Below are 14053 nucleotides of genomic sequence, written 5' to 3' on the forward strand. Positions count from 1 at the left end.
CGAAACTAATAAAAACACTATTTTTTGAAATATATTTTGAACCCGAAACCCTTAGTAACGCCAACGCTAACCCGGTAACTTCAAATTGTCAGGTTTTGACAATACACATGTTGTTAATGACACAGTTAATTTCGCTTGCATGAGCAAAACGTGGCAACCTAAAAAGTGGAAAAAATGTTGTCACACTGTTTTTATAGATCTTTGCTTACATGTCAATTCTTACTTTTTAGTTTCAGAAGGCTGTAGGTATCATGAATTTCAATGTTCACCTTCAATGAAGTGTGTAGTTACTTTAGGCATGTGCCCTTGATCAGCGGGTGATGAACAACCCGTATGTAATGGTAAGAATATTGTCGTTCTTGTTTTTTGCGCTAGGTGGCGTTTATTGATACTTTGAGTCTATTGTATTTGGTGGGTAGAATTTAATCCTATCACACATAAAGGGTTCGTTAAATAACTGTATCAACAAATCAAATAATTCCGTTGTAAATGTTCTATTGACTGTTTTCATACTTCAATAAAGGCGTTTAACCATTATAGTGTCTTTGGCTTTGCCAACTTATTTTAGTGGGGTCACAAATCTTATTTCAGTAAACACTGATAAAATAATGACGTCTATGCGATGAGTCTGTGACACAGGTCAATGCGCTGCTGATGAGTTTGAGTGCCTTTCTGGAGCCTGTATTCCGCAATTTTACCAATGTGATGGAGTATGGGATTGTGAAAGTGGAAACGATGAAGTTGGATGCACTGAAATACAACAAGGTAAGTTTCTGCAATCTTTTTACTTTGGGGTCTCCAATGTTTCAGAATAGGGGAAAACATTACAGACTCTTTGCAGCTCTCCGGACACTTTTTTTTAATTTTCTAACTGCAGTTTGATTTGGCATCTTGGTATCGGTAACTGTTACGGCGGACGGATCAGGGTTTTTAACGATACATTCGCGCAGTTCTTTTTGCTCGTCAGTAATGAGCAAAGATAGCGTAACATGGCAGTCGGTCATTAGTTCGCATTATGACAGATGCATTTGCAAAGCATGTCTGCAGGTTCCAGTTAATACTGCCGTCGAAGTGTAAAGTAGAAGCGTTTCAAACACTTTCGAAACGTACCATACTTTCTGTAAAAAAACAATTTATATGTATATATATATATGTGTGTGTGCCATAAAGTCTTTCGTCAAAAATGGACCTTCAAAGCCAAACTAGGTTTGACATTATTATATGTTTAAACAATAATCAGGATTAAAACAATTTTTCTGCAACTTTTAGGGTTGGCCGACTACAACTTGTGATCGTTCCATTTTTTAGAAAAATGTGTTCGTTTGGTATATTTTTAAACCTGATATAATTTAGACCTCTTTTATGCAGGCAATGTACACTACAGTTTGTAGTCCGACTCTTCAAAAGAATGCTACTATTGTTACCCTTTCTTCGCTGCCGTAAACAAAACAGAAGCGTGCACAATCTCGCCTTGCACGTTTCGGGCAGCTTCCCAATAATCGGTTAACATGTGAACTTTTAAAAAGCTCCGACCAATGTTTTAAAAAATAAATCTCATGGTAATTTGTTATATTGTCCAAAAAAACTTTTTGGCGCTAAACCAAACAAATCCTAAACGAAACGCTTAGTAGGAGGTCCATAATTTTTTGCCTCATTGGTTTATAATACTGGATAATAATAATAAGGGCCATGAAAACAATAAATAACTAAAGTTAAGACCATTAATAATTAATAGACAAACAGTTAATTGCGTAGTAAATCCTAATCATTACCATTTGAATGTTTGCAGCTCGAGTGTGATTTTCAAAAGCTCTGCATGTCACATTTCTCACGTGTTAAAAACCACTGTTTAAACCGTTTAACACTGGATCACCAGTTTTTTGTTCGAGAATTCAGACTGTTTTGTGTTATCTTAGCTTTTACATGGTAAAGGTTGAAACGTTATTAAATCTTTGTGTCGGGTTTGCACCACAATAACGCTTTATAAAGACACTATGCTTATACTATTTTTACTCTGTAGGTTTGGACAACTGCCCTGCCCATCAATTCGACTGTGCTGGAGAGTGTCGTGATTTGCGTTTCGGCTGCTCGTTATCTGTATGTCATTCCGACCTCGCAAGCGATTGCTTTGGTAAGAAACTACAACTATTTTTCGGGTTTGTTCATTTTTTATGTTTTTTTTTTATTGTTCGATGTCCTGATGTAGTGTTTGTGCAGTGGAGTATCACTATTACACTTTTCTGGAATAATTTACCTCTTATTACAGGTGTATACATGATCTCTTTGTCACTAAAAATCGTTTGCATCATTCAGGTGGAGATTGTGGACCTGGCAAATATAAATGCCGATCTGGGTACTGCCATGCAGAAAAGTTTGTTTGGATTTCATGATTGTTCCGATTTCGACGATGAAGAAGTTAATTGTGACGCCCCAGGTTCGTTCAGACGATTTGCGTTTCATACGAACTTTCTCATAGTGATTTTATCTATCCAAACAAAACTAATTGACTTCATTCTAGAAATATTAAAACATTTTATTCACTAAAAGACCTTAAAGAAATTTTCGACAGTCATCGTTACCGAAAAATGATATAAATGTAACTTACACAGCCACAAATTATTATTGTCGTAAAAAGAAAAACTTAATCTGATTGATTCTTTTGTAATCAATCAGATTAAGTTTTTCTTTTTACGACATGCGTAATATTTAGACTAACTAAATATTGCGTTGTTTTTAGTGTCCGTTGCTGTTGAGTGCAAGGAAAAAAACTTGACCATCACGTAAGTTTAACCTTCTTTCGTAGCAATACCAAATAAATCTATCAACTTTTAAAATAACACGAATTACAGTCAGCTACTGACCGTTTTTCGTTGGGTTTTTGCCGACCTGCAATTAGCAAAAAAAAAACAATCTTTCTAGATTAACAGCGGAAGAAAAGATCACATTAGACTACGAACTCGGAGATACTCTTTACATTGCATTGGACAGAGAAACTCCTCTTGCTGATCTCCATGACAACTGCAAGGTTACGGGAATGAATCCAGTGTTTGTGTTTGACATTGAAGATTGCGAAGGGCACTACAAGGTAAATTACAACCGAACACTAATCATTTCAGAATTTCGGCTTTGACAAGCCATTGCAGCTAAATAGGTGAGAATTTTTCTAACTGTTTCAAACTCAAACATTTTTGCCACAAAACAATCTTTCCTTTTGTTTTAAATTTTGACCTTTTATCACCAGGACTATGATTGATTTGTTTATTTTTGTTTTTTTAATTCACAGAATGAGAACGGTGTGGTGTCGGTATCTTACTTGATTTGGAGATTTCTTGCTCCATCATCTGCGGTAATTCAACGTGACCATCAAAACAAGCTTAATGTGACTTGCCAGTTTGATTCACAACAACTACTTTCTTCATCCAATATCCAGCCACAAAGCGGGTAAAATAGTAGAATTACACCCCACATTCTCGAAAACACATGACAAACAACGGCATGTAACATATGACACAAATTTCATCACACGTCATACACAATAAAAACACTAACAATGCCCTCTCTAACTCAATCACTGACATGTACTTTTTGAAATTTAACAACTTATTATAAAGCCACGTATATTCAGCAACCTGACAGAAAGCATATCAAACAACGCTGTACCAACACGTGCCATTACGTCGATGTTTTGAGATGTCCATTGCAGTTTTGTTGCCCCTTGATTGTGCAAACACGACTATTTAGAAACAAATACACTGTTTCAACAAATTGGACAGTTCAACACTTTGAAATATGTGATTTTTTCTTAAACATGTGAACAATTTGCAGATCCGCTGAATTTATGGCTAAAGATACCGGGACTTTGGATGTGTCTCTGAACCTCTTTAATAACGATCATTTCAACGAAAGCTTGTCCGGTGAAGTCACAGTGCCCAATTACATTTTTGCGGAAGTTCAACTTGGTGGGATTTCGGCTGACAATAATGAATTCATTGTTCAGGTGGGTTTTGTAAATTTCATTCACTAATGCTTATGATAAAACATTATCAAAAACGTAATGTACATCATTTTGTTTGAGTGTAGCCTTTTCTAACCTTTCTTTATATGTCTTTGTAAATAGGTGTTTTTAATTCATGACGATGCAAATCTAAAGTTCTACCATTGTTAAACATTTCAACATCGTTTCGTTACAAAATAATTTGTGTATATGTAACTTATAACTTATTAAATTTCCGGACATACTTTGTGTGCAGCTTCAAAACTGTTGGGCGACACGGGTCGAAAACTCCAGTGGTTCGCCGAGTTACTCGATTGTACAAAGCGGGTAAGCAAATGAATTGTTGAGAATTGAATGATTTTTTAAGAAATGAAACAAAACAAAAAAGATAAATAGATTAAAGGCATAAATTTGACTCTGAAGTTCGCATAAATTGGAAAGAGGAAATGAATAAATATATTCAGAAAACAGAATATGCGAAACATAACATCGTTGAAAATATTGGTAGCAAAACCTTGACGCTTGTTTAAACTTGAGTTTGAGACTTGTTTTTTAATTGATGATTTTCCTTCCAGACAATCGCTCTGTGCAACCGATTTTACCTATTTTAGGTGTGTTGCCCCGGCCAGCGGAAGTGAAAGTGCCGATGCAAAGATGTTGTTCCGAAATTATGAGTCCATCTTTGCACAATTTAAGCTAACGAGTTTTGTGTGGACAAACTTCAGTGATGCAGACCAATTTATCTACATTCACTGCGACGTGACTGTCTGTCAAAACTCAACTAAACAATGTGTTGGACAGTGAAAGTGAATTAGCCAAAAACATTTTTATCATAACATATATAACCACACAGTTCGAGAGATGCAACACAAAATTGATTTGACAAAAAAGATGGTTTCGCAGTGACCAAAGTTTAATAACCTGCCTCATAAATAAAGTACAATTTGACAAAATTGTTTAAAACGTTTCTAAATTTTGTTGGGCTTGAGTTGACGTAGACTTTTTGATATATTCACGATCGTGCCAATGGAATATTCACCCAGGTTTCTAAAATATAAAACCTAAACAAACTCTATATTAATCTCTGGAGCCTTGAGTCCGCATGTTGGTTTGACTTACGCAGACGTGTCCAACAAAAAGACGACAATCTACTGAAAATGACAACAATGAACACATCCATCGCCTTTCTGCAGGACCAGTAAACATACAACAACGTAGTGGTAATATTATTCTACAAGGTAACAAAAAAAATAACCAAATTGTGTTTTATGATACATACTTACAACGCTTGCATGACACCATATTAAAATATCATCACTTGACTAGGCTGGTTTTTTTAGTAACTTCATTTATATTTTGTAAATACACAGCGTCCATTCTCTTACATCGACCAGGGTAAATATAAATGTGCGTGGTTCTTAAAATCGCGCTTGCTTTCTGGCATCTTTTTTTTCAGAAATAAACCCTCAGTTCAGAAATAAACGCCCCGTGGGATTAATCAACTAAACTTAATGGCTTTCCTTTGATAACAGTCACCCAATTTTTTCAGAAAAAATGGACTATTGTGGATTATGGAATTTTCTATTTTATGCCATTTTTGATTGAAGATGCTTTGATTTTTTGTAGCATGACGCTAAGCTTACTGTGATTTATATAAATGTATGCATGCATGAGTGTGTCGTTATTGTGGGCATAAACCCTTGTTAAATGTTGTAGTAGACCAAACAACGATGGATTTACATTTAAAGTTGTGTAGCGCTATCGGTTATACGTAAAAATGTTAGGGTCCAAGCCGAAACGATTTAAATAAGCAACCTAAACTGTAAATATTATTAGAGTTGTTTCAGCTAACCAAAACATACACAACTGTTTATCACTAGTTATTACTAGTTATATCTTTACAAATACGCTACAAATACGTTGTTGCGAAATTACACACTCACGTTCACACACACACGCACACACACACACACACACACAATAGGTCCCCCAAAACTATCTGCACTTAAACAGCATCACTACGTATCGACACCACGTCTGCTAAAACTGCAATCAAGTAATTTCTTAGACTGCAGAACAAAAGTTCTACACCATGGCTAATTTTTGTCGACGTTGCCCAACTCTCGAAAAGCTTGCCTTATACGCTTAGCAGCCGCACTTTTATGCATGGCTGTCGGCTTTGTAGTATTTCCCGTCGATGGGCATAGTGCAGTGGTTCTCAAACTTTTTTTGTTGCGACGCTTGTTGCGAAAGTTTTCTGAACTTGCGACGCACCAGCAAATAAAAGTTAATGAGGAAACTTATTATTAAAGTTGTGTTTATTGATACAACACCAAAAGCCACAAAACAGAACTATTCTGCGACGCCCTTGGAAAATTGAAACGACGCACCAAGGCGTCGCGACGCACAGTTTGAGAACTACTGGCATAGTGTTACAGGAAATAATTGAACGTCCTTTAACACTAAGCTACCAAACAGTAATTTCAGTCATCGAAGGACTAGAAAAAAAGGCAAAAAAATAAATTCTTTTCACTTCCTGTGAGAGAAAGGCTGGTACTACGATGAATACGTAATAGTCCATTAGAACAACTTGCAACTTTCAATATTGTAACTTATTTTAATTGTGTCGTATTTTGGTGTGAAAGTTGAAAATTTGGCTTGGCATATGTATTTTTTGCATAAATTCTAATATTTCCCCTGAAAATCGTTTGTAAGCGATTGCAACAATAATTATAATTTGTGAAAATTCTGCAATACTTGTTAATAAAATAGCTTGTTTCGGCCCGTTAACACAACGCTTGGAAGGGTGTCAATCAACTGCATTCAACTGCATTGTTTGAACTTTGTAATATTTCCTGTCGCAGTAAATTAGGATGTAAATGCGACTTTGCAATTTGGTCTCCACGTGATTATAGCTGCTGTAGCGTGACCAGTTCGAATAAAACACCAGTCGTTGGAGAAGTCGGATAGAAGAACTGCCTGCACACATTCACAATTACACATTGTAAGATTAAGGCCTTACAACTTTGCGTGTTCGGGATTGGATATTGCACCCTCTTTGGTCGATTTTCTGTTCCATTGCATACTGCATACTGCGTCCAACAACAAAATTCAAAAAAGAAAATACTTCTTCACCATTGAAACCTGCAGGTTTCTTAAAACCAATCAAGATCAGAAAAACCAGCCTTAATCTTATTAGCCAACATTATAAGTTACTAAAAATCCGGTTCAAAGTGTGATATGAAAAAAATCCGTGTGTAGGTGTCTAGTGTTCCTGAAAGAACAAGTCTTCATTTCATTATTCATGTATTCTTGTGTGCGACCACAGTTTAAATGACATGCAAGCATATCTAATTCCTATTTGTTTTGTTTTTTTGTTCATCTGTTAGCCGTCCGTATCAAGTCGCTCCAATACGACAGTTTTCTTTTCTTATTAACATCAAACACATATTCTTTCCAAAGGTCTCAATTCTTATGAACATTGTAGTTTAATGATGAACATGTCAAAATAGATTATTTTTCGATTGATCACAGTACTTTATTTAAAAAAAATAACTTACAAATAAAACATTAAAACCCTACCTAAATTAACAATTAAAAAAATAGAAACAAACTACTAATGAAAAAAAATCACACAAAACTTACACTGCATGAAAATGTAATTATTATGTGTCTAATGCTGGCGGAAGGTTTTTTTGTTTCACTGATTTGGTTAACAATGTAATAATCATTTCGTCCAGTTGCTGTTAAAATACTGCATTCGTAAATTTTAGATTGATTTGGTTTTTGTCTGTCTGTTTAAAATGAGGACACTCGCTTTTATCTTAATTTAAACACCAGTGATCGATAAATGAACACGCGGCACTACAAAAATGGATAATTATAAAACGAAAAGTTAAACCTACGAAACAACCAACAATTATTTCAACGAAATTTCCTTGTGGACGCAACATGGTTGTTCAAACTGACTAAGTTGTATTGATAAACGAGATCGTATCAGTAACGCAACGAGTAAAAAATTACGCTCTGGAGGTTTCTTTCAAACAAATCAACGAAATAATAAATCTTAAGTCCATTGGATTTTATTGCCTTCTCGATAAACTAATGAAATATTTAGATGACCTTTGCATACCCAAAATTTCAAAGCTTACATATAAATATTATTTTACCGAGTTGCACTTTTTTCGGTTGATAAGTTTGGTAAATTCTTATGTACAGACAGGCAAACATGTGACTTTATTTTCTTATTTATGAAGGTAGTTAAAACATTTTGCGGTGTTTAACGATTTGCTGACAAGTTGACCACCTTATTTCTGCGATAAATATACGTAACAATATGCAAAGAGCCTGTTATGGTCAGAAAAATATATCCTTTGATAATGGACAGAAACCAAACTAGACAAGCCGATTAAAAAAAAAAACATATTAAATAATTTTGCATTACCATAGGTATATTGACACAATTCGAATTGTAACACACTATCTGTCAGCAGCACAAACAGGAATTTTTTAAAGAAACAAATGCTGATCTATGAAATGTACAGCGGCTCTTTACGACCCGGGTAGAGACATTTTCCGTTGTTATCAAACATATAACTTTGAATTTCCGCCTTTAGTTGGGAATCCACATCTGGTTTTGGTCGGTGACCAAGTGATAGGACAGTCTTAGGTTTATTTTGTCTTTTACGAAGTATTTCTAGATCTTTAGCCATTCTGTCCCGTCCGTAATCTTCAACCCGTTCCCAGAAGGTTGTGTTGAAATAATCGTACAGTGCAATGTCCTGTAAAAATGAGTAATGGCTGTTCTCCAAACGCCACGTTTGTATTATACCATAGAAGACATTGAAACAAAAGAAATATGTCAATGCACTTATTGTCTAGATTTTAACGATTTTAAACGATATAATCAAAACAAAACAAAGTGTAAGTCAGAATGAAAAATTATGTCAATACATAACTATTTACGTACAATGTTGTAAAGATGCTCAAAGTTTTTCTTATCCTCTTACAACAACGTGTTGCAATTGCAAACTAAACAGTATTTCAAACATATCTTTTTTCTGATCTTGACAAACGTTGCATTCTAAAAAAGTTTGTTTGGCTTCGAATCTGATTTCTTCTGGTTGTACGCATTAGTGACGCATGTTTTATGTCCGCCACCTTGCACTTTCGTAAAACTCGGCGCCTATGGCCACTCGTATATTAGTTTATCCCCAAGCAATTAGAAAGTTATGTCCACTTTTTTATCAAACATAACGGATCATAAACGGGATGAGACAAACCGAAAAATACCTGAAATGAAAAGGAACAGACGAATTTAACAAGACAGCAGCTTTAGACAGAAATTTTAGAGGATCCATTTTTTCACCCTGTTGAATGTATAAAGTCGGCATTCCACCGCAGTTAAGAGTTTGCTTTTCCCAATCAGGAAAAAAATTGTACGCCGAAAGATAATGATTCCATGGTTGGCGAATGATTGTAACATATCTGCAACAATCAAGCAAAATTAATTTCGTTACAAGGACCAAATTGACTTGGACCAGAGTTGCAAGCGGGCCCGAAATCTGAGCCCGAACCCGGCCCGAACCCGAAAGTATAAGCCCGAAGCCCGGCCCGAACCCGAAACGTTTTTGCAAAGCCCGTTTAGGCCCGAAATTTTGATTGACAGGCCTATCCACGAAAGCCTTGCAACAAAGGATGAGATAGAAAAAAGAGAAAGACAACAAACACAATGAACAATAGTAGACAATGGGGTAAACAATACGTTTTAGAGGAGGGTGGGCATTGGGTCAAAGCCAGAGAATTGTTACTTAGCTGAGTGATTTTATTTAAAAAACGATGGCGGACACGGAACGTAAAGTCAGGCCCGTTTTAAGCCCGTTTTCTCACCAATACCTAAGCCCGAACCCGGCCCGAACCCGGCCCGAACCCGAACCCGGCCCGAAAAGCCCGGCCCGACTTGCAACTCTGACTTGGACGGGTATTATAAATGTTTTCCATCTAAGCAAATATTCGAATCAATCGCATATTGCCTTTACAATCTATTTTGAAACATAACACCTTGTCTCGGGATGAAAACATTTCTTCATTTCTTCTGCATCAAACCTTAAATGTTCAACATTAATAGAAGCGTCGTTTGGAAAACGAAACTTGCATTTAAACCGACCAGGATATCCTCCAACAAGATCGTTAGGGTACGTACAAACGGTTAAAAAACAAATTAAAAAAATAAATACCCCAACTCATATATTTAGTCCATATTTTGTAGCGACCTTATCATAGAAATCCCTCATGAAGATTTCCTGGATTTTGTATTACCCTTCCAATTATTATACATACCAAGTAACCTGTAATTGAAATTATTTTTGCAGCTAACAGTTAAAACTGGAGTCTTAAACATCATCCTCTAGCCTTTAGTTAGCTTTCTTGATTGTACATTGAATGCAGCCTTTAGTTTAGACACTCAGTATATCACTTTCCGTAGACAATGCAGTATATGGAAATATATTGTTTAAATTCGGGCCATAACTTTAAGAACCCCCCCCCTCCCAAAAAAAAGCAATGAAGCAATTATAAATGTTTCCCACCATCTTGTTAGAGTTGAGAGTCTTACCTGCAATAGACGATATTTTTTGATGAAGTTTTAGAGTACCCCCCTAGTAGTGGTTTTGTGAGTCTTTACATATACAAACTTGAAAATCGGCTTCTCACATTTGTTTTCCTCCTTTCTGAACATTGGTGTTATGTTTCTATTTTCTTTCGGCAACGGCTCAGTAAAACGCTTAAAGACTTGTTGCTATCAAACAAAAAAAGTTATGTAACCTTGATAAAGCACAAAACTATTAGACATCGTATTTGTGTTGAACAATTTTAAGCACTAAATTTACTTCGCCTACATCGGTGGCTTTAAACTTCATACTAGTCATGTAACACCTCATGATCACATTTCCTATTTGACACAAATTTGATTTGAACGGTGGTGGATGCACAAACGGGCTTTTTTTCTTATTTACAGCAACGTTGGTGGAACCAGTCAGGTTGGGACCTAAAAGCTAACCACCCGTGTTAGGGAAAGAGGGTGGGGTTCAATTTAAAAAAACACACCAAAAGAAACCCTGTTGGATAGTTTCCGGCGCCAGAAGGAAGGGTGTAACACAAACATAGTTACGATATAACACGATAGACGTGCAACTTAAAACAGATAAACAAAAGGGGAAATTATAAGGGCAAAAAAGCAATTCTTAAATTAGTTGTAAAACATAAAAAAACGGAAAAAATGACACAGAAAAAGCTATTAAACAAAGAAATAAACTGAAAAGGGGTAATTGGTGGAATACGCTTGCAAATATTGATGTCACAATATGTCGTTTCACCTACAAAAAATTGCTTACCGTTAAATCGTTAGTTTTGCTACCATCATCTTTATTGATCTCCTTTTCTGGTGCAACGGTTGATCTAAAAGCCGAAAGGTTCCACATGCTCACGCTTGCCAGTGACAGAAAAGCAGTTAAACCTAAGCAGATTCGATACAGTGTAGACATATACATTTGTTTCTTGGCGTCCACAGATAGGCGTCTGAATAACACATACAACGAATGAACTTCTTTTTTAACACTTAAACCTGCAATAGAGTGATTTACAATACATAAGGTAGTTCTTTCAGCTATCTAAGCTATCTAAAACATTTCCTAAACTCAAACTATCAAACATTAAACTTTTATATTTTTACATCAGTTTGTATCAAAACCTATTCAACTTACAATGGGACGTAAACCCTTGTTAAATATTTCCAATAAAATATAAACGAATTGGTCCCACACCGTTCTCATAAAACTTTCTGCATTAGGTGACAATAACATCACTACATATCGACACCACGTCTGCTAAAACTGGTTTCAAGTAATTTGTTAGGGTGCAGAACAAAAGTTCTACACCAGGGTTTCTCAATTTTGTCAATACTGCCTAACTCTCGGCACGCTTGCCTGTGCTTTCCAGCCGCACTTTTTTATGCAAGGCTGTCGGCTTTGTAGCATTTCCTATCAATAGGTATACGGTTACAGGAAATAACTAAACGCCCTGATAAATTTTAAACAAAACGGAAACGAAAGTTTTTAAACATATGTAATGTCAATATGAGTCAAGAACATGTAAATTGCCGCAACACGTAGTGTATGACAAATTATAATATAAATTCTGCTTGTTTCGTATCAGGTAAAAGCTGGTACTATGATGAATACGTAAATTGTTGCATACTTGTTTACCAACATGGCTTGTTTTAGCCCGTTACCTCAAAGCTTGCAAGGATGTCAAACAGTTCAATATTTTGATTATTAAACTGTAACTGTATTGTCAAATCATGTTTGAACTTTGTAATATTTCTGCCGCAGTAAATTAGGATGTAGATGCGACTTTGTAATCTGGTATCCACTTGACTTAGCTGCGACCGTTTCAAATAAAACACCAATCGTTTGTGAAGCTTGATGAAAGAACTTCCTGAACACATTCCCAATTACATTAAGCTGAAACTTAACACTTTGTAAGATTAAAAAGGCGTGTGCCAATTATAAAATATGTCAAGCGATACGAAGTCATTAAAACGAGTTTTTGTTTCTTATGATTAGTTACAGTCTTGTAGCAGGTATCAAAAACGTGCTGTGATTTCTGATTACAACAGGAAGCAATCGGATTTGCCCTCCTGTCAATCAATGTGCAGTTAATCCGTCATCAAAAATCAAGCGAAAGCGTTTCATCGGAAATTCCATTGTTCTCAACCTAGGGTTTACAGACCCTGAAAGCGTCCGTAAAAGGTTTTAAAGAATTGTAAAAAAATGTGGCAGATGTTTAAAAGTTTTAAACAATGCCATAAAAATAATAAGGTTCTAGTCTTGTATCTAAGTACTTAGTTTGTCATAAAAGATCAATTTTGTAAAAGGTCTGCACACTTGAAGGGTTAAGAAAATGGCCCTTTAGAATCTAGTTTAAAAAGAATAAAAAACCATTATTAATAAGCTTTTAAGTTACCGTTATAACTAACTAACATAGCGATTTGTGTTGCTTCGGTGTGTTTTTATACCACAGTATTGATTCTTTAAAATGTGCCCAATTAATTTCTGCAATCGCGCGACGTCAAACATTGTTGTTGTTTGAGATATGCTTTGTGTACAATGGGAAGCAGTTGTGAGTTCTGTGTTATTCAAGGCTGTTGTGAGGTTAAGATCCAATCACCGCATGTGTGATCTCCAAAAACTCTGACCTCAGCACAGAACATACATGATTGCATTGGCATGTGTTGCGCCACTAAGTTACATTTTGGCAAATTCAGTTGTTGCTGAATCAGTTTGGATTTTCTGTTGTTTAAGATTTTGATTGGAACCTTAATGCTTCTAACGTTCGCTTTGTTTTGCAACTTAGAAGTCGGTTTGGCGCAGGACAGGGACTATTCGATTTCAATTAACCCTCGCAATCATATTATTTTTTGCCATCTGCTTGATTAATAAAAACTGTTAACTTAAAAAAAACTCTAGTTGCACTATTCTGGCATATCTTTTTAAAAATTTTAATTTTCAATTGCAGGTTGGGTATAATACATGTAATAATACCACTGCACAACGCAACGCATATATGTCTTTCACGTAGATTTCTGTCAAAAAAACAATGGCAGAAGGTAGATGTCGCAAGGACAAGCGGGGGAAATCACTGCAGCATAGTTTACATTTGTGTACCTAATAAAAACTATACTCGTCCTACAGTAACAGTCAAACAAAAATAGTGGGGTCGAAAAGGATGTAATTAATAAAATCCCACTATGACGCGAACTTCTCTCAAGATCCATGACAGCGTGCATTGTTTAGAAACTGATGCACCTTACGTCAGCGCAACCGACCAACGTATATTGCTTGCAGTCATTCACTTCCATCACGTCACATCTTAAAGGGAAACTAACCAACTTTATATTTCTTTCAAGTTTTCTTTTATACCTAAACCACTTTGTATTATATTAAGATGACAGAAAATATGGTGTGGTGATAAGTTTTTCAAACCTAAAGTTTGAGTTGAAAA

At 35.7% G+C, this 14053-nt stretch overlaps 1 protein-coding gene across 1 annotated transcript; it reads left to right on the forward strand.

Annotated features, from left to right (window-relative positions):
• The first annotated feature begins 618 nt into the window (after positions 1 to 618).
• LOC145219782 (zona pellucida sperm-binding protein 2-like) lies at positions 619 to 4798 on the forward strand. Its single transcript, XM_080087093.1, has 9 exons — positions 619 to 765; positions 2021 to 2131; positions 2314 to 2434; positions 2738 to 2780; positions 2920 to 3085; positions 3284 to 3441; positions 3826 to 3997; positions 4251 to 4321; positions 4606 to 4798. The coding sequence occupies exons 1-9, from the start codon at positions 655 to 657 to the stop codon at positions 4796 to 4798; spliced, it is 1146 nt and encodes a 381-aa protein (XP_079943219.1). The 5' UTR covers positions 619 to 654.
• The last annotated feature ends 9255 nt before the right edge of the window (positions 4799 to 14053 follow it).

This window comes from Phallusia mammillata, chromosome 3 (genome assembly GCF_965637545.1).
Source record: "Phallusia mammillata chromosome 3, kaPhaMamm4.hap1.1, whole genome shotgun sequence".
NCBI classification, from domain to species: domain Eukaryota; kingdom Metazoa; phylum Chordata; class Ascidiacea; order Phlebobranchia; family Ascidiidae; genus Phallusia; species Phallusia mammillata.

What these genes read in the sequence shown, in the direction of transcription:
- LOC145219782 (XM_080087093.1), top strand. Translation starts at nt 655, where the DNA reads ATGAGTTTGAGTGCCTTTCTGGAGCCTGTATTCCGCAATTTTACCAAT. An exon ending in CCTCGCAAGCGATTGCTTTG is followed by an intron (nt 2,132 to 2,313) that starts GTAAGAAACTAC and finishes TGCATCATTCAG; the next exon opens with GTGGAGATTGTGGACCTGGC. An exon ending in AATATCCAGCCACAAAGCGG is followed by an intron (nt 3,442 to 3,825) that starts GTAAAATAGTAG and finishes AACAATTTGCAG; the next exon opens with ATCCGCTGAATTTATGGCTA.